Below are 23595 nucleotides of genomic sequence, written 5' to 3'. Positions count from 1 at the left end.
TGGCTGTTGTGGCCATAGAGGAGTGAACCAAGGGCTGGAAGAGAACTTCTTTTTCTTTCTGTCCCTCCCTCCTTCCCCTTCAAATAAGTATTAAAAAATAAATTTACAGAGAACACCTGCTCTGGATTGTCTAATCTGGGTGAGATCGCAGACTGCGGCAGCTGGCCCAAGCACACACAGGTGACGTGGAGTCTCCACGTCCACAGCCCTGTTCTGGGAAGCCGGGAGGGACTCAGTGTGGTGACTGAGCGTCCTCTGATGCCCACGCTGGCCCGGGACCCCTCGACTCAAGGCGCGCCCTCTCTGTCTGTAGCTATGCTGATGGGAAGGAGAAGGACCCTCCCAGGCAGAAGCAGGGGGAGGATTCCTGGGAGCAAGTCCTGCCCTCTGCCCGCTGCTGTGGTTTGACAATTTTTCTCCCTGAATGCAAGGGTTTGGGGGGGCGGGGGACTGAGTCCCACGAGGGAGTCTGAAGGCAGGGGGTGGGGATTGGGTTGTGAAGGTGGGGCCTCCTGATTGGATCCTGGAGTCTGACTAAAAGACCACAGGGACATGGACAGACAAGCACGTTCCCTGTCTCGTGCCATGTGATATCCTGTGCCACCTCCCGGCTCTGCCAGCAAGATGCCATGCCCAGGGCTGAGCTCACGACCCCCACCCCCAACACACACACCTCTGATCTTGGACCGTGAACTTCTAGAACCAGGAACCTCAATTCAGCCCTTTCTTGTATAAAGTTAGCCTGCCTCAGATGTTTCATTCTAGTGGTGACAAAACCACAACTCATACACCCTTCTCAGAAAGTGGAATGTGTAAGAGTGAACTTGGGGGGCTGGCGTTGTGGTTTAGTAGGCTAACCCTCTGCTTGCAGCACTGGCATTCCATATGGGTGCTGGTTCAAGTCCTGGCTGCTATTCTTCCAATCCAGCTCTCTGTTTATGGCCTGGGATAGCAATAAAAGATGGCCCAAGACCTTGGGCCCCTGCACCTGCATGGGAGACCCAGAAGAAGCTCCTGGCTCCTGGCGTTGGATCGGCACAGCTCCGATCCTTGTGGCCATTTGGGGAGTGAACCAGCGGATGGAAGACCTCTCTCTCTCTGTGTGTCTGTAATTCCGCCTTTTAAATAAATAACATCTTTAAAAAAAAAAAAGTGAACTTGGGAACATGAACAATAAAATACTGGTTAGCTGGACATAAGGTTTAAAACCTCCACCCATCATGGGGCCGGCACTGTGGCTCAATGGGTTAAAGCCCGAGCCTGAAGTGTTGGCATCCCATATGGGCGCTGGTTCTGGTCCCAGCTGCTCCTCTTCCGATCCAGCTCTCTGCTATGGCCTGGGAAAGTGGTAGAGGATGGCCTAAAAGTCCTTGGGCCCCTGCTCCCACATGGGAGACTGGAAGAGGCTCCTGGCTTCGGATCAGCTCAGCTCCGGCCTTTGCAGCCATCTGGGGAGTGAACCAGGGATGGAGGGCCTCTCTCTCTCTCTCTGGCTCTACCTGTATCTGTAACTTTGTCTTTTAAATAAACAAAATAAATCTTTAAAAAAAAAAAAAAAAGGACACCATCACAAAAGCGGAAGACGGGGGAGGGGCGGACACTGGTGGCAGCCAGTTAAGCAGCCACTTGGACGTCCACGTTCCGTGCCAGAACACTAGTTCAACACTCGGCTGCTCTGCTTCCAATCCAGCTCTCTGCCAATGGGCCTGGGAAAGGCAGCAGAAGATAGCCCAAGTGCTTGAGTCACTGTCACCCACGTGGGAGACCAGATGGAGTTCCTGACTCCTGGCTTTGTCCTGGCCCAGCCTGGGCTGCTGTGGTCATTTAGAGGGTGAACCAGTGGAGGAAGATCTGTTTCTCTCTCTCCCTGTCACTCTGCCTTTCAAATAAATACATATTTAAATGCGGGGTGGGGGGGGGGCAAACCAGGTATCCGATAGAGGACTTCCATCCATAATGTGTAAAGAACTCTTACAACTCAGAGAGGACAAATAACCCAGCTGAGAAAAAAAAATGGGCAAAGAATCTGAACAGGCATTCCTTCAAAGAAAGACATACAATCAGCCACCAAGCCCAAAACACGCAGCTCAACATCATTAATCACTAGAGCAACACAAACCGGAACCACAACCAATATCGCTTCACAACACAAGGGCGCGTGAGGATGCAGAGAAATTTAAGCCCTTACTATATAGTATTATTGGGGGGGTGGAGAGAGAAACTCCCATCAACTGGTTCACTCCCCAAATGCCCCCAACAGCAGGAGTCAGAACTCAACCCAGGGACCTGGCTAATTGAGCCGTCACCTGCTGCCTCCAAGGGTCAGCATTAACAGGAAGCTGGAACTGGGAGCACAGCTGGGACTGGAATGCAGGCACCGTGATATGGGTCTTAACCAGCATCTTAATGGCTAGGCCAAACACCTGCTCCTGACTACATCCTTGATGGGAATCTAAACAGGGAGACAGTGTAGCAGTCCGAGTGGCCGTATGACCCGGCAGCTCCTCTCCCAGGCGTACACGCAAGAAAAGTGAGCACCATCCACACAGTGCCTGTGGGTGAAAGCCCACAGAAGCATTACTGGTTAACACCACAAAGCAGATGTCCACCCACTGATGAATGGATACACAGCATATAGTATATTCACGCAGGGGCTATTACTTGCCCGTGAAAAGGAACAAAGCTCCCTGGTACCTGCTAAGACCCAGATTCCCCTGGAAAACACTATGCGGAGTGACAAATATCTGAAAGATGACATATGGCATGACTGCACCTCTGGGAGACGCCCAGAGCAGTCAATCCATGGCAGCTTAGTGGTTGCCTGGGGCGGGGGAGGCAGGAGGAGGGGGAGGGGGAGTGACCGCTAAGGGTCCCGGGCTTCTTGTGCACAGGAGGAAAATGCTCTGAAATTCGGTGATGACGATCACACGGCTCTGAAGGGGGTACTAAAACCATGGCTCTGCACTAAACGCATGGACTTCATGGTATGCAAATTACATCTCAGAGCTGCTGAGTGTGTGTGTGTGTGTGTGTGTGTGTGCCTACCCTCCAACAGGGTAGGCTGGCCCAGAGCTGGTTCCCTCCAGCCCCCGACAGACCTCCCTGCTCGTGGGCTGGAAACCAAATTATAGGTTCCAAGGCCACAGAGCAGTTCTCCCCGTGTCCTACAAGACTTCCAGGTTCCTGAGAATGCACAGGCCGGCTGTGAAGGGGCCAGACCTCCCCTGCAGGTACAGAGACCGAGGGGCGGTCTGAAGAATCCTGCGTGGTCCAGCCTCCTCCCAGCTCCAGCCCCTCCCCCACCCCGGGGGCCCACTTGTCCCTGCTGTCGCGCAACGAGGATTTATTGAGCACGTACACTGTGCCAGGCGCTGGGGCTACCACAGCACACAAGAGGCTGTCCCTGGACCTGGCAGCCTCCTTCCGGGGCCAAGGGCAGGCTCCCTCCAGGACACAGCCAGCTGGGGGGGCGTGTGGAGCAGGGGTGCTGGTCCTCGGCCCCGCCCCAGATTAATGGAAGCCACCTGGTGTGTGAGCCAGCCCCCACCGCACCCCCTCGCTGTGGTTCCCATGAGCATCTGCTTCTAATGAGCGCCCCAGCACCCGCTGCATACCAGCCCCTGGGGCTCATTAATCTCATTAGGCAATGGCAAATCATCCCAGGGCTGACCAGGCTCCCCGCCCAAGGCCCCCCTTGGGCCACGCCCATTGCCACACTCACACATGCACGCACGCTGGCCTCTTTGGTTGAGGCAGGGGAGAGTATGTGTCTGCCCCATGGCAGCTCCGTCCCTGGTTTCAGGCACATCCCAGAAAGATTTCCCATGTCCTGAGCCACCCTCGGGCCGGGCAGCACTGACGGCGGAGGGTTACGGAGGGGAGGGCCCCCACGAGCGAGCCTTGTGCTTGCTGGGCCGTTCTGTGCACTCCTCTGCTGGGCCTGCTCATACGTCTTACCCCAGCCTCCCAGAACCAGAGTCTCCCCATGAGATCATCTCTGATTGGGGTCCCACCGGCAGCCATGCCTGGGGGCCCTCCCTGCCCCACTCCCACTGAAGTGTGTCCAGTCTGGCTCCCCCACCCTGGCCTCAAGGTCCTACGTTGCCAAACAGGCATGGCGCGGATGTCTCTGAGCCCCTACTCTTGGCCATCAAGGTGCCCCCTGCACCGACACTCAACAGCTCATTCTCAGAGGCAGGTGGGCCTCAGCACAGGGAGTGAAGTGGACACTGGGAGACCCAGGCCCACGCCTCCCTCGGGACATGCTGATGAGCCACGTCGCAGGGGATGTCCGAGACGGAGTAGGGTTTCCTGCGTACCCGTGCCACACAGGGCCTTGGCGCCTTTTTTTTGATGTGTAGGCTCGCAGTCCAGGGGTTGGGTGCTCTGCGGGCTTTGAACCCTGGACGGCCACGGGAATCACCGTGTACTGTGAAAGGCAACCCAGGCCATCGACTCCTCCGAGGGAAATGCGGGTGTCTCCCACCGTGGGATAGTGCCTGTGCCGCCAAGGTCTCTGTGTGAACCTGGCTGGGCTGTGGAGGGGTAGAACGCCCACGACCGGAACCGAGGGAGGCCGCCCTTGCTAGTGGAGGTGCTGCGCCCTGCCAGAGGCCCGAGAGCCCTCACTGAGGTTCCCAGCAGGAAAGCTGTCCCAGGATAACAGCACCTGCGCCTGCAGCCCTGGGATTCGCCACGCCAGGCCGCGTCCCGGCATCACAGAGGCGGGTGGCCAGGCTGGAGACCCCGAGCCCCTCCAGCGCACACAGCACAGCCCCAGCCCTTCACGGGGCTCTGTGCCTTCTTCCTGTGCAGCTCTGCAAGCCCACACACACCCAAGGGTCACAGAATCTTAAATGCACAGTGCACCTTGCAGGCTCACGCCGCCGCCCTCCTCGTCCTTTTACAAAGAGCACACTGAGCCCCCCCCCCCCCCCAACCGCTTTGTGTCCTGTTCACTCTGACCTCCTCCTGGCTGCCTACTCCCGCTGCACTCCCGCTGTTCCTCTAACTCTTCCCGGCATCCCCTGCACCCAGGAGCCTTTGCAAGGGCTGTGGCCTGCCACTGCATCAAGCAAGGCGCTCTTGTCCTCACCTCACAGAGTGGCCTCCCCTGTCCTCACCTCACAGGGTGGCCTCCCCTGTCCCCCTTATCTGGCCTTGTTGTTCCTCCCAGCACTACTGCCCCCGACATAGGACACACAGCTATTTTCTGGGTCCCATCGGGAGGCCGCCTCCCCTGAGGGCAGGCACTTGCTCCTCTGGGCTCACTCCCATGCTCTAGAAGGGAGCCCAGCACAGGAGGGCACGTGCTGTGCCTGTAGGAGGAAGGCAAAGGGAGATTCCTAAGGCCAGGGGCTCAAGCTCGGGCTCAGGGCTGGCAATTACTATTATTGTTATTTTTTTATGAAAGGCAGAGAGAGGGGCCAGCGCTGTGGCGTAGTGGGTAAAACCACCACCTGCCCTGCGGTGCTGGTATCCCATATGGGCACCAGTTCAAGTCCCGGCTGCTCCTCTTCCGATCCAGCTCTCTGCTGTGGCTCAGGAAAGCAGTGGAGGAGGGCCCAGGTCCTTGGGCCCCTGAACCTGCGTGGGAGACCCGGAAGAAGCTCCTGGCTTCTGATCGGCGCAGATCTAGCCATTGCGGCCATCTAGGGAGTGAACCATTGGATGGAAGACCTCTCTCTCTGTCTCTCTCTCTGTGTCTATAATTTTACTTCTCAAATAAGGAAATAAAATATTTTTTGAAATAAAGAGGTGGTGAGAGACAAAAATAATGCTTAAAAAAAGAAGAAGAAAGAAAGGCAGCAAGAGACAAAGACAGACCTCCAAATGCCTGCAACAGCTGAGGCCGGATCAGGCTGAAGCCAGGAGCCTGGACCTCCATCCAGGTCTCACAGGTGAGTGGCAGGACTTCAGGTTCTTGAACTATCACCTGCTGCCGCCCAGGGAAGCAGCTGGAATTGGAAATGGAGCCGGAACTCAAACCCAGGTGCTCCAATACCGCATATGGGGGTCCCCAGTGGTGACTTAACTCTGTGCTGGACGCCCCCACCCGAGGGCCGGGACTTCTCGCTCCGGTTTTCTTTCTCATGCCCAGCACTCTTCCCATACCCGTGACTCAGCACGGAGTCGGACGGGCTTGCTGGTGCCGAGGCAGAGGAAGGCAGCCGTGCTCAGAGGCCGGTCCTCGCGCGGCAGAACGCAGGCTGGAGAGGCAGCTGTGTTTTGCCTCGCTCCACAACGCCCTGGAAGGAACACCTGGCTTCTGGCAGCTCAGCGCTCCAAGACCAAGCCTCATCCCGAACGCTTAACCCCTTGTAGGAGGGCGAAACCTTCCCTGTGGGTGGGCCCCCAAGGAGGCATCAGCTGCACGCAGCGGCAGCCCTCACTCCACTCTGAGCTGCGGGGCGCGTGGCCAGAAGGACCCAGTGTGGGAGCTGGATGCGCGCGCCGCCCCACAGAGGCCCCAGCTCAGCGCTTACGACCCGCTCTGCCCTTCTGCCCCAGACGTGAGTGTGGGGTTGGCCCCTTCCAGACCACCAAGCTCTCCTCGTAGACGGCAAGAGGCCGGTGGACACGGGCTGCCTGCTTAGAGACCCAAACAGCGGGGCCGAGGCAGACAGCATCCGCTCCCCGTGAGCACGCAGCGCCTTTTTCTCTCTCATCTCCCACTGCACCGATCCGAAACATTTGGGGAGAAGACGGAACCACTGGGGGCCGAGGGGCTTCTTGCAGGCATTGCAGAGAGAGGACGAGGGCTTGGGGTGGGAAACCTGCCACGCAGGCCACGGTTCCCCGAGCGTGCCAGTAGAGCAGGCATTGTAGACGGACATGGTTCAGGGATCCGTGGCGGAGGCGGCTTATCCAGCCCCTCCCCAAAGCCTCTGGAACATTCTTGAGTGGCTGGGACATCTGAACAATTAACCACTACCACCAGCTCCTCCTCCCTAACCCTCTCCCACACACTGGCCGCAAGCAGACCTTGGGGTCCCCAACTCTACGAAGGGGGTTCTTCTGGGGTTAGCAAGGCCCTTGCAGTGTCCAGTGGGGGGCTTGCCTGCTTGGGCCCACAGCGCTGCAGCCTCCTTCAGGGTGGGTGGGGCAGGCCAGAGAGAGCAGCTTCCTCCCCACCCCCCAGCCCAGGACCCTGCCTCCTCGGGGCTTTGTTTGTTGATTTGTTTTTCCGAGAAGGAAAGAGGCTGCCCTCAGCTCTTTCAAGTTGGGCCCCTGGCTGGGAGGGCTGAGCCCTCACAGCTAATTGCTCATTAAAGAGCGTTAATGAGTTTCCCTTAGCCCCCCCCCCCCCCCATCCCTGCCCAGCCCTGCGAAGCTGCCTGGATCCTCTGTGCTGGCCCTGGCCAGGAAGCTGCTCACTCCTGCTCCCAGGCCCGGCTCCTCTGTCCCCTACCTGGGAGTCAACCTCTGGGCAGGTGCAGGCGGGTCTGACTCTGGGCGCTGCTAGGCAACCAGCCTTCCTCCCCTCCTGGCCCTCCTCCCTGGGTGACCCCCCGCTGGCCCCGGCACTTACAGTTTCTCCAGCAGGGACAGGCCCGAGAAGGATCCGGTGCGAAGCCCGGTGATCTTGTTGTTGCTCAGGAGCCTGAAGGGATGGGAGGCAGAGACAGGAGGAGGCGCCGTGACTGGCTGGAAGGGACAGGGAGCGGGCACCTGCGCGCTGGGCCCAACTCAGTGTGCTGGGCAAGGAAGCAGCCCCACCCTCCACCCCAGAGGCTGTAGGGAGAAGCAGCCAATCCCAGGCCAGCCTGAGCCACCTGTCAGCACCCCACCTGCCCTGGGTCTCCCCATGCGGACTGAGGCCGCCCTGGGGCTCTGTGTGCAGGTGGTGGGGCGCGTGTGAAGTCGGGAGGGGAGGGTAAGGTTGGTACCCTGGGACTGACTCATGGGGAGCCCCATCAGGCCCTCAGGAGCTCTGTCCTTGGCCCACTCTTCCCAGGACGGTGGGAAGGGGATGGTGTCAACCGGCTCCGGGCGTGCGGGACACAAAGCCTGCGGGTCCTGAGTTAGGTGGGAGACACTGTCTCCACTGCTCCTTCAGGGGAACCCCTTTCCGGACGTCAGGGCCGATGGCCAGTGCCGTGCCTCGGCTTCCCCAGGCCTCCCTGCAGCCTTGGCAGTAGGCTAGGGTTCCAGCCGGGCTCCAGCCTTTGCCCCTGCCCTTGGCTGCTTCCGTTGGATTTAGGTGAGGAGAAAGGAGCCCCCCCAAGCAACAGCAACAGGGGGGACAGCAGGCGACTCATCTCCGCCCACCCACTCAGCCTTTCTCTGCCAGACCCCCTGCTGGGAGTGGGCGCTGCTCCAGACCAGCCAAAGGGCTCATCCTTCCGGTTAATTGCTTGGGAGAAAGCTTTAATGAGCTTCTGGGCTGGGCCCGGGCTCAGGCAAAGGGCTTCCCTTCTTCACTCTGCTCCGAGATGTGGAGAACTGATCTGAGACGGCCTGGGGGTGCAGGCCGCGGAGCTGGACCAGGAGAGAGTGGGGAGGGGTGGGGATCAGGCCGGGAGGAGCTGTCCGAGAGTCCGCTCCGCAGCTTCCTGGAAATGGGTGGGTGAATGTGGCAAGACAGGTTGCCAGGGGCCCCGACACAGGGCGTTCCAGCTGCTCCATCTGCAAGACGCTTCCGGGGCTCAGGCTGTGCCCCTGGGGAGGCCAGAGTGGAAGGGTCCATGGGAAGGGGTAGAGACCCCCTCACCTCCTTCCTCCCTGCTCCCCGATCCACACAGACCCCTCCGTTACGATGTCTACTTGCCAGGCATGAACAGTGACAAGGGGGTAGCAGGAGGCAGTGGGGACCTAAGTTGTTGAGTTTCCAAAATGTTACATTCACCATTACCCTGGTGATTCAAGAAGTTCATGGGGCCAGAGTCAGGACGCTACCGCCTATGACACCTGCATCCCATGGGAATGCTGGTCCCATTCCCAGATGTTCCACCTCTGAACCAGCTCCCTGCTAAAGCTCTTGAGAAAAGCAGTGGATGATGGCCCAAGTGCTTGGGCCCTGCCACCCATGCGGGAGACCCGGATGGAGTTCCAGGCTCCTGGCTTTGGCCTGGCCCAGACCCAGCAGTTGTGGCCATTTGGGGAGTGAATCATCAGATGCAAGATCTCTTTTTTTCTCTGTCACTCTGTCTTTGAAAAAATGAAATACACCTGAAAAAAAGGACTTAGCCGGCGCCGCGGCTCAGTAGGCTAGTACTCCGCTTTGCGGCACCGGCACACCGGGTTCTAGTCCCGGTTGGGGCACCGGATTCTGTCCCGGTTGCCCCTCTTCCAGGCCAGCCCTCTGCTATGGCCCGGGAGTGCAGTGGAGGATGGCCCAAGTTCTTGGGCCCTGCACCCCATGGGAGACCAGGGTAAGCACCTGGCTTCTGCCTTCGGATCAGCGCGATGCGCCGGCCGCAGCTTGCCAGCTGGGGCGCTGTTGGAGGGTGAACCAACGGCAAAAGGAAGACCCTTCTCTCTGTCTCTCTCTCTCACTGTCCACTCTGTCTGTCAAAAATTAAAAAAAAAAGGACTTAAAATTAATTTTAAGAGTATAGGAATTTATTTTTTAATTTTTATTTACTTTGAAAGGCAGAGTGATAGAGATTTTCCATCTGCTGGTTCATTCCCCAAAAGGCCACAACAGCCGTGGCCGGGCCAGGCTGAAGTCAGGAGCCTGGGACTCCATCCAGGTCTCTCATGCAGGTGGCAGGGGCCCAAGCACTTGGGCCATCTTCCGCTGCTTTCCCAGGCATATTAGCAGGGAACTGGATGGGAAGTGGAGCAGCTGGGACTTGAAACAGAGCTCCAATACAGGATACCAGCAATCCAAGCAGGGGCTTAGCCTGCTGTGCCACAAATCCAGTGATCTTTCAAAAAATCTTCTGTAAAACATCCTTCGCTGATTGTTCCAGCTCCAGGAACCCAACGCACCCAACATGTTATTATTTCAATGTATGCAATGACTAGTGGGATGTTCCGTCTGTATCCTTGTGGGAAGGCTCCAGTGTGTATTCCACACTCCTGGCACGTGTCTGTGCAGGGCAGCCACATTGCCAGCGCCCCAGTGGAGCAGAGCACAGGATGGGAGCCCCCGTCCCTGACCCGGACTGGTGAGGATGGGCCTCTGACCCGGATCTACTTAGTTCCTGGCCCGGCTGGCCCCGAGGCTGGTTCCCAGTCACATCCCACCCGCCTCTCTCTCTCTCTCTCCCCCTCTCCCAGGCTCTCTGAAGCGGCTTCTGTGTCTGCTGAGAGGAGAGGGCAGAGCGGGGGTGGGGGTCAGCTGCAGCCCACGCTTCCGGTCTGGCCGGGCCTGGCACACACTCCAGCCCTGAGCATCTGCAAATGAGCTTTCTTCTTGCTGCAGAGGACACAGTGCCGGTCCCCCCAGCCTCTGGCCAGGCCCGGGCCGGTGGCGTCTCGCCCTCCTCCAGCCAGCCCTCTTCTTGCCATGCGGGCAGCCCCTCTGCAGACCTCGGGTGCATGGCTGGCGGAGTCAGGGCCCCAGGCACCCAGAACTGGGATATTTGGTCTTCACAATCTAAGAGTGGCTGGAGGAGCCCTTGACCATTCAGACAGCGGTCCCGGCCATGCTTGTGGGTTCTGGTCTCCCGAGCGCCCCCTATGGGTCTGTGTGGGGGAGGGCACGGCAAGGCAGTGATTTTGGACACAAAGCACAAGGGGTCCAGGGGCAGGCACTGGAGGCAGCGCTAAAGTCACCGCTTCTGATGCTGGTGCCCCATATCAGAGTGCCCGGCCCTAGTCCCAGCTACCCTGTCTCTGGTCCACCCCGGGAGGCTGCAGAGGATGCTCCAAGTACTTCAGTCCCTGCCACCCATGGTGGAGGCCCACATGGGGCTGCTGGCTCCTGGCTTTGGCCTGGCCCAGCTCTGGCTGCTGTAGGCATTTGGGAGTCAACCAGTCAATGGAAGATCCCTCTCTCTCTCTCCCTCTCTCTCTCGAACCTTTCAAATAAAATGAATTAAAAAAAAAAGTACTTGGGGGGCTGGTGCTGTGGCATAGCGGGTAAAGTCGCCACTTGCGATGCTGGCATCCCATATGGATGCCAGTTCGAGTCCCAGCTCTACCACTTCTGATCCAGCTCTCTGCTATGGCCTGGGAAAGCAGTGGAGGATGGCCCAGGTCCTTGGGCCCCTGCACCCGCATGGGAGACCCAGAAGAAGCTCCTGGCTCCTGGCTTTGGATCGGCCCAGCTCTGGCTGTTGTGGCCATTTGGGGAGGGAATCAGCAGATGGAAGACCTCTCTCTGCCTCTACCTCTGCCTCTGCGTTTCAAATAAATAAAGAAAGAAATCTTAAAAAAAAAAAAAAGCTACATGGGTCTGGTGTTTTATTTTACAGAGGAGAGAGAGAGAGATTTTCCATTGGCTGGTTCACTCTAAAGGAATAGCAACAGCTCAAGATGAGCCAGACTGAAGCCAGGAGCCCTGAACTCCATCTGGGTCTCCCACATGGGTGCAGGGGCTCAAGCACTTAGACCACTTCTGCTGCTTTCCCAGGTACATTAGCAGGGAGCTGGAGCAGCCAGGACTCAACTGATAGAGGATGCCAGTGTCACAAGCAGTGGCTTAACTGGCTGTACCACAATGCCAGCCGCCCAGTAGCTTAAAAATTAATTACTGTATTTATTTGAAATGCAGAGAGACAGAACTCCCATCTTCTGATTCACTCCCCATATGTCCACAGAAACCAGGGTGGGACTGGGCTGAAGCCAGGAGCTGGGAACAAAATCCAGGTCTCCCATGTGGGTGGCAGAGACCCAAGCACTTGAACCATCACTGCCACCTCCCAGGGTGCACTGGAGTAGGGAGTGGAGCCAGGAATTGAACGCAGGCGCTCTGATGTGGGACACGGGTGTCCTAACCGATGTCTGAACCCCCAGGCCAAATGCTTGCCCTGGCTCTGGCATTTGTAGGAGCAGGTGGGAAACAGTCACAGGATGGCTGACGACATAGATGAACACACACACACACACACACACGAATGCACGTGCACACACAGTTCATCCAATGGGAAGGAAAATGTTCCCACCACTCTAGGCTGTCTCCTGGGAGAAGAACAGGCAGGGTGGCCCCAACAACTGGGCAAGGGAGGCAGAAGCTTCGGCCTGAGCCTTCCTGAAACTCTGCAGCCTGCACCAGGCTCTTGCCCTGCAACCTCCCAGGAAGCTGGGGACAGGTGGAGGGGGTCCCTGCCCAAGCACGCTAGCCCTGTCCCTCAGAGCTGGGCTCGCTGGCCTCCTACCGCCCTGTGCCCTGAAGCTTCTCCTGGGAGACAGGCCAGTCCCCGGAGCACCCTGCTTTCTGCTCTAGAGTGAGGGATCTGCCCCCAGAGGGGACACGCAGAGTCCACTGCTGAACTCTCTCCAGGCTGGGGCCCTATTTTAGGGAAGAGGAGCGAGCAGTTACCACTAACGAGGCCGGAGGCCAAGGGAGCGAGCGGCTGGCGACTACGGAGAGGCCCTGCGGCCTCTGGGCAGCCACAGGAACTCGCCAGACACCACTGGACATCAAAGATGACCTCGCGGGAGTGCTGTGGGCACCGCTCTGTGGGGCATAGAGCCAGCACACGCCTGAACAACATGGTTCTCACATGTGCAGGATGAGTCACACATGTCAAACACCCCCCCCCCAAAAAAAAAAAAACAGAAAACTGTAAACAGACGAAATGACCACATCTCTGGACACTAAGGATCTACACGCGCCTGGCGATCCGGACTCAGGCCCTCCCCGTCTGTGACACCTGCTGCTGGCACCACGGCAGTGTCTTGGGGAGGGGGAGGGGTGATCCGCTTGCTGATAGCAAAGCACTAGAAGCCCCTAACCCTCGAACTTGAACTCCCTGCCTGTTTGCAGACATGGCACCCAAACCTTTGGGCATTTCCAAGGCCCACAAGGACATCTGAACGCTCGTTCCCTTTCACATATCAGTGCAGGTAGGTGTTTGGCCTAACCGTTAGGACACTGGCTGGGATGCTCACCTGGGTTAGACCTGGCTCTGCTCCAGACTCCAGCTTCCTGCTGCTGCTGTGAACCCTGGGAGGCAGTGGTGACAGCTCAAGTGATTGGGTCCCTGCCACCCACGTGGGTGACCCGGGTTGAGATCTCTGTTCCGGTCCCCAACCCAGGGCTGTTAGGAGCACTTGGGAAGTGAACCAGCAGATGGGAGTTCTGCCGCTGCTACCACTGTGTCTCTGCCTCTCAGATAAGTAAACTTTTTAAAAAATATTTTAAAACTTTTTAAAATTTAGGGGCCGGTGTTGTGGTGCAGTGGGTTGAGCCACTGCCAGTGATGCCAGTATCCCTTCTAAGCGCTGGTTCAAGTCCTGGCTCTTCCACTTCTGATCCAGCTCCCTGCTAATGTGCCAGGGAAGACAGCAGCAGATGGCCCAAGTGCTTGGGCCCCTGCACCCAATGGAGACCCGGATGGAGCTCCTGGCTCCTGGCTTTAGCCTGGCCAACCCCTGGCTTTTGTGGCCATTTGGGGAGTGGACCGTAGATGAACAATTTCTCTCTCTTCTCTGTTTCCCCCCACCCACCCTTCTCTCTCTCTCTGCCTTTCAAATAAATAAAACAAAAAAATTGTTTTATTTATTTGAAAGGCAGAGTTACAGAGAGGCAGAGAGGCAGAGAGAGAGAGAGAGCGAGAGAGAGGTCTTCCATCTGCTGGTTCACTCCCCAGATGGCCTCAAAGGTTGGAGCTGCACCAATCTGAAGCCAGGAGCCAGGAGCTTTCTCTGGGTCTCCCTCCCACGGGGTGCAGGGGCCCAAGGACTTGGGCCATCTTCTACTGCCTTCCCAGGCCATAGCAGAGAGCTGGATCAGAAGTGGAGCAGCCGGGACTAGAACTGGTGCCCACATGGGATGCCAGCACTGCACGTGGCGGCTCTACCTGCTATGCCACAGTGCCAGCCCTAAACCAAATCTTTTAAAAAATAAAACGTAAGAGCTGCAAACACAGAAGGGACCAAACGCTTAACTATGTAACTACCAAATGCTGTGCTTTGTTAACAGGCAGTAACTCCTGTTTTTTGGAGGATGCGGCCCATTGCAGACGGTGGATGCGACAGCAGGGCCTCCCAGAGCGGGGTGCCTGCCCCTCACGTCCACTCCGCCTGACTGCCGGGGACACCGATGCTGGAGAGGACATGCAGGTGTTGTCCCCACTCCTGGCCTCCCCTCCTGTTCCTTCCCTTGGCTGGGAGCCTGTTCGGTCAGCCTGAACTGGTAATAGGATTTCAAAGTGTTTGTGAAAAAAACTGAGTTAAAAGATAATGAGCATTTTCCACGAAGATGCAAAGACCTCCTCCTAGGAGCAGAAGAGGAAGCAGGCAGGGGCTTCCACCCTGGGCTTTAGAGGGTCATAGCCTGCAGCTGCCCCTGAACTCAGCACACAAGTGGGGGCAACCAAGTGACTCTCCTCTCCCCTTCCTGACCTGCCCCCTGCAGGCAAAAGTCTAAGGAAGGGCGAGGCAGGTGTTTCTTGGGGTGCTCAGTTTGCCTTCATGTGGACTTGGGGGTGACTGCTCCTTAGTTTGAGCTTAAGAAATAGTCTGCTATAACCATCCATGCAAGCATGCCTTCCTCAAACCCCCCTCAACGTCCACCGTGCACCCAGGCCTATTTAACACCTTAGCACTACAAACAGAAATGATACGCAGGGGCTGGTGTTGTGGTGCAGTAGCTTAAGCTGCCACCTGCAATGCAGGCATCCATATGAGTGCTGGTTTGAGTCCTGGCTGCTCCACTTTTTTTTTTTTTTTTTTTTTTTTTTTTTGACAGGCAGAGTTAGACAGTGAGAGAGAGACAGAGAGAGAGAGAGAGAGGGACAGAGAGAAAGGTCTTCCTTTTCCGTTGGTTCACCCCACAATGGCCGCTCCGGCGGCGTGCTGTGACCGGTGCCAATCTGAAGCCAGGAGCCAGGTGCTTCTCCTGGTCTCCCATGCGGGTGCAGGGCCCAAGGCCTTGGGCCATCCTCCACTGCACTTCCGGGCCACAGCAGAGAGCTGGACAGGAAGAGGAGCAACTGGGACTAGAACCTGGGGTGCCGGCACTGCAGGCAGAGGATTAGCCTATTGAGCCACGGTGCCGGCCTTGCTCTACTTCTGATCTGGCTCCCTGCAGTGGAACATGGCCCAGTGGCTTGGGCCCCTAACACCCATGTGGGAGACCCGGATGGAGTTCCAGGCTCCTGGCTTCAGACTGGTCTGGACTCAGCTGTTTGGCTGTTGTAGGCATTTGGGGGAGTGAACCAGCAGTTGGAAGATCTCTCTTTTTCTCTGTCTTCCCCCCACGCCACTGTCACAAATATTTGCGGCCAGTGCCATTGCTTATTGGGCTAGTACTCCATCTGCGGCGCCGGCACTCCAGGTTCTAGTCCCGGTTGGGGCGCCGGATTCTGTCCCGGTTGCTCCTCTTCCAGGCCAGCTCTCTGCTGCAGCCTGGGAAGGCAGTGGAGGATGGCCCAGGTCCTTGGGCCCTGCGCCCGCATGGGAGACCAGGAGGAGACTCCTGGCTTTGGATTGGCGCAGCGCGCTGGCCGCAATGACCATTTTGGGGGGTGAACCAACGGGAAGGAAGACCTTTCTCTCTGTCTCTCTCTCTCTCACTGTCTAACTCTGCCTGTCAAAATAAATAAATAAATAAATACTTGCTAGAAATGACATGCAGTGTCTACACGTTTCTACTTGTGGAAGGTGGAAGGTGATGTGTCTGACGGGGTGGGGTGTGTGTGTGTGCGCACGTGCACCTGGTCTGTGAAAGCTCAGAGTAGCCCCCCTGCCCCAATCCACTTCCAACACTGCTATGCTTGGCTGAAAGTCCAGCCGCTGGGGGGCAGGTGAGGAAGCAGCTTCTTTTCAACCATAAACAGGATCGGGTTGTTATCAGTCATTTACATGCAGCAAAGCACGCAGTGGCTCCCCAGCCTCTCCTCCCTAGTTTTCTTTGGTGCTCTGATCCTGTCCAGCCTCACAGCCTCCATGAGGGAAGAGACCGCGGGTCCCCACCTTCCAGCAGGGGCTGGAGTGCGGGGGCAGAGCTGTGGCTGAGGATGGGCGGGGAGTTCTCTGCACAGCCCCTGGTCCTCCCCGGCGGGGGCAGTTTCCTGGCACTTCCAGTTCCCCTGTCTGCATCCTCCCTGCCTTCCCACACCTAGGAGAGAGCACCCATCTATCTCTCAGCTAAAAGGCTGCGCAGCCCAGCCCGCTGGGGCGCTCTCCCTGTGCCCACGGCAGGCATCTCCTCCTGGAGCCATCTGCCAGTGAGAGGAAGCACGGGCACGAATGTTGTAAAGGGGCTGGCGTTGTGGCGTAGCAGGTGAAGCCGCCGTCTGCAGTATCGGCATCCCATATGGGCGCTGGTTCAAGTCCCAGCTGCTCCACTTCCAAACCAGCTCTCTGCTATGGCCTGGGAAAGCAGTGGAAAATGGCCCAAGTCCCTGGGCCCCTGCACCCATGTGGGAGACCTGGAAGAAGCTCCTGGCTCCTGGCTTTGGATCAGCCCAGCTCTGGCTGTTGCTGCCAATTGGAGAGTGAACCAGCGGATGGAAGACCTCTCTCTCTCTGCCTCTGCCTCTCTGTAACTCTGCCTTTCAAATAATAAATAGATCTTTTAAAAAAAAATGCTGTAGAAGGGCCTGCACTGTGGCATAGTAGGCCAAGCCTCCTCCTGTGGCGCTGGCATCTCATATGGACACTGATTCAAGTCCTGGCTGCTCCACTTCCAATTCCCACTTTCTGTGGGAAAGCCACAGAAGATGGCCTAAGTGCTTAGGCCCCTGCACCCACATGAGAGGCCCAGATGAAGCTCCTGGCTCCTGGCTTCAGATCAGCCTGGATCTATCCATTGTGGCCATTTGGGGAGTGAACCAGTAGATGGAAGATCTTTCTCTATGTCTCCTTCTATCTGTCTGTAACTCTGTCTTTCAAATAAATAAATAAATAAATAAATCCCACTTTCTGGGCCAGTCTCTCTGTGCAGTATCCTCGCAGGTGGGGTACTAGAGGACAGGTGTGGGACTCTGCGCTCGTGTCCACATGGAAGCAAACTCAGTAGTGGATCTGCCATGGTGGGTCAGTGCCTCTCTGTGGAGTGGGGCTCTGGCCCTGGGGGTGGGGGTGAGGGTAGGGTTGTGCGCCATGGACGCATTCCACTTCTTCCAATCCTGCTTTTATCAGTAACAGACCATATATATGGATATTATATATATATATATATTTAAAAGATTTATTTACCTATTTGAAAGGCAGAGTTACAGAGAGGCAGAGGCAGAGGCAGAGAGAGAGAGAAGTCTTCCATCTGCTGGTTCACTCCCCAGTAGCCACAATGTCTGCAGCTGAGCTGATCTGAAGCCAGGAGCCAGGAGCTTCTTCTGGGTCTCCCATGTAGGTACAGGGGCCCAAGGACTTGGGCCATCTTCCACTGCTTTCCCAGGCCATAGCAGAGACCTGGATTGGAAGTGGAGCAGCCAAGACTCGAACTGGTGCCCATATGGGATGCTAGCACTGCAGGTGGCGGACATATATCTTTTAAAATTACTTTATTAGAGAGGCAGAGGCAGAGGGCCCCTGGTCCAATCCCCGAATGCCCAGGACGCTAGGGGTGGGAGTGGACTAGGGTAAGCAGAAAAGCCAGAGCTGCCTCCCCAGTGTGCCTGAGCAGGAAGCAGGAAGCAGGAACAGAACGGGGCCTGGACCCCAGGCGCCCTGTCAGATACAGGATGCAGCGCCTAAGCCGCCAGGCCAAACGCCCGCCCCAAGCCTGGCGCTGTGATCTCTTTCCGCCTGCTGACTCTTGCTGTGCCTGAGCTATAAGCTCCCAGCGCCATGAGCCTGCATTTCCATTGAATCCCGGATGCTAGCGGCCCCGCGACAGGTGGTGTGCAGCAGCCCTGCTGCCTGGCGTGGCGTGACGTTTGCCACGCAGGGCGAGGACCCCCAGGAGACCCGAGATGCTGCAGAGCCCCCAGCTCTCTGCAGCTCCTGTCTCCTCCGGTGCTCTCCTGCCCCCTGCTCCCACGCGCAAGGCCTGAGCTCACCCGGAGCCCCGCGCTGTCCCACCGGAGCTGTGTGGCCCTTCTCTGGGGGTTTCCTGCCCCTCCTCATCTTTGGTGGCCTTTTCCCCCAGCAAGGCTAGGGGCCCTGGCAGGGAGGGGAGGCGGGAGAGGGGCTCCCAGAGGGAGCCCAGCCTTTCCAGCTGGGAGATGTCAGGCCCCGGTGCTCCCTCCTCAGGCCTCGCTCTGGAGCCAGCCCCGCCTCCCTTGCTCCTCTCTGACAGATTGGTTCCTGCCCTCACCTGGCCCCATCCATCTTGCACGCCTCCCCCCCATCTCCCAGGGGGAACATCGAGGCAGGGGCTGGGAGAGCCAGGTCCTGGGAGACTGCCCAACTTAGCTCGGCTTCCCAGTGCCTCTGCGCCCGTCCCCGTCCCCTCCCCCATGGCCCAGGAATGTTCTGGAGTTTGGGAAGGAGATGGGGGCCCCCCTAGGAGGGAGGAAGGGGAGGAGGCAGCTCCATCCCGTCAATGTCTGAGCTCTAAATAGAACAGAGCGGCTGGGCTGGGGGAATGAAAATAAACAGCCCCTCGGCAGCCCTTCCTAGCGGTCACCACCGGATTTTCTTTCTGGTCCCTTAGCCCAGGGCTGATGCCCTCCCTCGCCTGCCCTCCCTGGCTCTCTGGCTGCTCCCCGGGAGGCCTAGGCGGCCTCTGCCCGAGCTGGCCTGGTCCAGGCTGTGTGGCACTCAGCAGCTTGTGTCCCTTCTCTGGGGTTTGGTGGGGACGAAGCCAGGCTCCAAGGTGGGCAAGGGTGGCGCCATCTCCGAGGCGGCTGGAACATTCCCCCCCTCCTGCCACTGCCCCCCCCCCCCCCCCCCCGCCGCAGGAGAGGGTTCTTATCCCAATGACTCCCATGTGGGATAAACTTAGAAACACTCTCTCCCTTTAAAAACATGACCCCAAATTTAAGGGTCAATTTATGGTTAGGTTCAAATTACACTGTTGTGCCTGGGCCTTTGGGGGGGAATTCTCAGACTCCCCCCAACCCAGGAGCAGGGGTTGCCACTCCCCCTGCCCATCCCGAGGATGATCCACAGCAGGCTGCAGGAAGGGCCATCCTTGGGGGCTCAGGAGTGGCCAGGAGCCAGCTCACGGCTGCAGAATTCAGGCCCAGGAAGCCCTTGCTTTGCAACTCTGCACCAGGGCCATGCCAAGCTCTCTGTGGCACGGAGGACGGACCAGGGAACCCCAGAGGGCCCTGCCCTCTGCCCAGTGCTCTCCCCGAGGGGACTTAGGCCTGAGCCCGAGAGCAAGCCCCAAGAACAGGGGGTCCCAAGGTCCTGGGACCCCTAGGCCTCCAGCTCCTCAAGTAAGTTGGGGAAAAGTAGGGGGGGTTTAGATTACTCCTGGGCCCCTCACTCCAGACTGGGGGACCGGGAGCCCACTTGAGGGTATTGCCACTGAGGCCCTGGCCTTCCAGGAGGGCAAGGGAGCCAGCTGGAGCCTCCTGGCTTCCCTTCACCTCCTCCGTCTGTCTGTCTGGGGCCTCCTCCCTCGGTTCTTTCCTCCTTTCTCTTCCTTCTCTCCACCCCCTCCCCCTCCTCTCTCACAAAAGCTCTCTGTACACAGCCACTTCCTCTGGCTGCTGTCTCTGAGCCCAGATCTTATGAGAACCATATGGGGGAAAGAGGGTGGAAGGGAAGGGGGTGGGGGAAGCCAGCGGGGCCCGCCCCTCCAGCCGGCATCGCTCGACTGTCCTCCGACATGGCAGCGGGCACACTGTGCCCCAACTCCCCTAGCTGGGTCCTGGGGGGCGGCGCTGAAGCCAGAGCCCTAGGTCCAAAGGCGGCCCTGCTCCCTAACCATTTCTCTGCCCCCCGCCCCCAACACACACACACATGCACTGCTGCCAGCCACAGCACCCAGCCAACACCAGGCCCCTTCTCCCCTCTTAGGGGCAGCCTGCAGGGTGGGCATCCCCCCAATGGCGAGGGTATGCCTGCTGGGGGGGGGAAGGGGAGTGGCCTGGCCTGGGCCTGCCCCCTCCTCACCCAGTCTGGAATGTTCTCAGGTCAAAAGGGCTTGTGTCCTGCTGGGAAGGAACTGGGGTTTTTTAAAGCAGCCTTTGTGTGCCTAAGGGGTCCAGCCAGGTGAACCGGGGAGCCCTCACCTGCCAGGAGCGGCCACGGGAACCCAGTGCGCTAATCTTCACACCATGGCCCCAGCTGGCTCAGCTGCTGGGTGTGGGGCTGGGCTGCCTTATCTCTAAGACCCCTCTAGCAAGAATTTATGACACGCCTGGGGTCCTCCGAGGGGCTGCTCACACGTCCTGGGAGGTCCTCCTGGCTTATCCTTCTGGAATTTTCTGTTTTCCGGGGCCTCCCTGGAGCGCCTTATTCTGCGAGCCCCTTCTCTTAACTCTAACTCCCAGAGCTCCAGAGAGGGCAGCCCCCGGGTGGCTGTCTGGGATGTGGGTGGCGGCTCCCAGCCGCCTCTCTGGTTCCTTGTCCTACACCCAGGGTCTCACTCCAATTCGCCACCCGCTATGGGACCCCTCCCCTCAGAGGCAAGGGTCGGAACAGGGGTGCTGGTGCCCGCAGCTGCTCCGCACACTGGGCCTGAGACGGGGTGGGGGGGACGAGGTGGGACAGATGAGCCAGCAAGGAAGCCAATGCTCTGCTTTCCTGGAAAACCGCGAATGAATGTCCACCAGAGGGGAAAAAAGCCAAGGGTGGGGGAGAGGGCACGGAGGCAGAGGTGGAGAGACCAGGCTGGAGGTGGAGGAAGGGTTTTTGGGAGAGGAAAGCAAGACTGTCCACCACATCACCTCTGACCTCCTGAGGGCCTTCCCTGGGCAGCAGCTTCTACGCGGGCACAGTCCCCAGGCTCCGACACTCCCACTCCGTGTCTGCCGGGCTGCCCAAGGTGGAACCCCAAGGATTCATGGGTCTGGGGGTGGGGAGCAGGGCGAGAAGGGGTCCTCAGTGGAGCACAGGGGACGAAAGATCCGCCAGGCAAAACCCACGCTGCCTCCTGCTTGGCCCTCAGACTGCAGGGCGGGCAGGATGCATGGAGGGGGGTGAGAAGGGGCTTCTCAACTGAGTACCCTGGGGGTCTCTTCCCAGCTAGTGGTGCCCTGGGTATCCTGGCAGCTAAGAGGCATGTCCACAGCTGGGGCCTTCGTCACACTCCGGGCCCATGGGCCAGCGGGCTCCCAGGGCTTTCCCGGCCAGCCCCGAACACGGTCCCTGTGGGACTGTCTGCCCAGGCTCAGGGGAGCTGTTGCTTTGCAAGGTCCTGGAGCAGCTGGGTCCCCGGCCTGGGAAGAGCGAGGGACAGGAAGGCAAGGGAGGAGTCCAGTTCGCTGCCACTGTGTCACCGAGAGTTGGCCCCAGACTCTCCTCGGAGCAGCGGCAAGGGGAATTAGCTGTAGCTGGAAAGCATTAGGGGCCAAATGATTCTAAGATGTACTGCAAAAACCACCTTTCGCCCCCCCCCCCCCATCTGCCTCTGCTATGTCAGGATTCCAGCAAACAGAGACAGCATCCCACACATGTGTGTGAGGACAGCCACAGAGCGCACGCACACACACATGTGCACATGCACACACACACACCCACTCAAGGCTGACTGACTCTGGCGCAGCCGGGACGTACGGAACCAGCCCGGCCATTCCACCGCAGCCAGCATTTTTCTCCCGCAGAACTGAGTGGGCTGAGGAATGCCCAGGCTTGCCTGGCCCCTTCAACACCAAGTGGGCGATCACAGGCACCCGGCCTGGGCAGCCACAGGTGGCAGCTCCTGTGGGCGATCGCCAGAGCCCTGCGCTGCTGGAGCGAGCCGACGGGCGGCCTCCACCCCCCGAGGCGCACACGCACACGGACAGCCCAGCCGCGGAAAACGCAGGCCAGCGGCCCACGTCAGAGGCTGACCAGTTGCGTCCTGTCAGGAAGCGCGCAGCCTCTCAGCGCCCCCAACTAGAGGCGTTCCCGTATTGTTCTGGACACAATCGAGCGCACCGAGCCAGCCCCGACTGCGGGCACGGGGCGGTGGAGACACCGGGGCCACCGGGGTCAGGGGGACGGGGCAGGGGAAACGGCTGTGCGGCTAGACCGGGGACGGGAAAGGAAGGGGTCGCCTGGGCCCCCCGGCCGTCCCTACTCGGCGCGCGCGGAGCTCCCAGCACGTGGGCGGCGCGGGCGGTCGCGCTGCGGGGGAGGCGAGGGGTCGGCCCGCGCGCGGGGCCACGCTCCCTCGCCGCCGGCGAGGCCAGGGCTGAAGGAGGCCCGGGCCGCGATGCGAACTGCGGAAGGAGACTGGCAGGCGCCCGCCTCCCCTCAGCCGGGTTTCCCTCTTCGTAGGGTTTGCGCGGAGTCAATCCAGACAGAGCCAGCGCGGAGACATTTCCAGGCGAGGGCGAGAAGGGGCAGAGGGACGCAGGCCTCCCGCAGGGCTGAGCGCCCGCATTCCAGGGACCGGCTTCTCCGAGCCCACCCTCCGCCCGCCCCGCGGAGACCCGGCCGGGAGCGCGCTGGTGCGCCCAAAGCCGTACGGGCTGTTCCGGATCGGAGGAGCCGGACCCGCCCGGTAAAGCCGGGTGGAGTCCCCCTGTCGGGTCCGGGACGCGGTCGCCTCCTGGGCCGCGGGCGTCGACCTTGCCAGCTCCCTGTCTCTCAGGTCCCGGAAGGGTGAAACCTTAGCCCAAGCTGGACACTTGGGGAGCGTGGGCGTCCCGTGAGCGCACGTGCCGCTTCACCTGTGCAGGTGAGCCGGCGCCTGCCTCCCTCCACCCTCCTGGAGTCCCCGTCTCCCCCCAACCCAAGTCTCCCTGCTTGGCGCTCGGAGTCAGACCCGGGAGGTGGGGTCGTCCGTCCCCGGCCCTCCGCTCGCCCACCGGTGCGGATGAAGTACTTACAGGGTCACGGTGCCGTTAGGCAGCAGGCCGGGCTCCGGCGGCTCCGGGAGATCCCCGCCGCCGCACACCACCCTCCTGCGCGCCGGGTTGGGGGCGCCGCTGCTCAGTCCTTTGGGCCGCTCCCCCGAGCACTTGCAGCTGCGGATGGGGACCGGGCAGCCCGGCGCGCCCCGAGTCGCGGGCGCCAGGAGCAGCAGCCACGGCAGCAGCAGCAGCAGCAGGCGCGCCGGCGCCCCCAGCATCCTGCGTCCCCAGGCGCCCATCAACCCATCGCCCCGCGGGGACCCACAGCGCAGGGGCCCGGCTGCGCGCCGGCGGGAGGGACCCGGGCGTGCGCGACGCGCGCTCAGCGGGGGCCCGGGACGCCCGGGGGCGGGGCGGGGGGCCCTGCGCGGAGGCGAGCCCCAGGGTCCCCGGCGCCGCGCCCCGGGGGCATGTCCTGAGAGCGCCCCGGCGGGGAGGACGCGGGCGCGGCTGTCAGCGCCGCTTGGGCGGCCCTCGGCGGCGCGGCCCGGCTCCCGGCGCAGGGCTCGGGGGCCGCGGGACGCCCGGCCTCTCCGCGTCGCCTGCTCCCGCAGCGCTGCGCTGGGACCTAGCGGATCGCGCCCGGCTCCTGCCGCCGCCGCCGCTCCGGGCCATGGATGGAGGCAGCCCGGCGCCG

At 59.7% G+C, this 23595-nt stretch overlaps 1 protein-coding gene across 2 annotated transcripts in view; it reads right to left on the bottom strand.

The window, feature by feature from the left end:
- The window catches only part of ADGRA2 (adhesion G protein-coupled receptor A2), a 36077-nt gene extending 12482 nt beyond the window's left edge, over nucleotides 1-23595 (bottom strand). The window contains exons 1-2 of one of the 2 annotated variants that reach the window (XM_051832363.2): nucleotides 22935-23595; nucleotides 7532-7603 (exon numbers count right to left, since the gene is read on the bottom strand). In XM_051832363.2, the coding sequence (XP_051688323.2) occupies nucleotides 7532-7603; nucleotides 22935-23197 (335 nt within the window). In that variant the 5' untranslated portion in view covers nucleotides 23198-23595. The remainder of the gene's footprint in view (nucleotides 1-7531; nucleotides 7604-22934) is intronic. The other variant, XM_051832364.2, reaches the window with a different exon arrangement.

This window comes from Oryctolagus cuniculus, chromosome 2, assembly GCF_964237555.1.
Source record: "Oryctolagus cuniculus chromosome 2, mOryCun1.1, whole genome shotgun sequence".
NCBI lineage: Eukaryota > Metazoa > Chordata > Mammalia > Lagomorpha > Leporidae > Oryctolagus > Oryctolagus cuniculus.
Note: the sequence above shows the minus strand (reverse complement) of the source record. Positions and strands in the feature narration are given on the sequence as shown.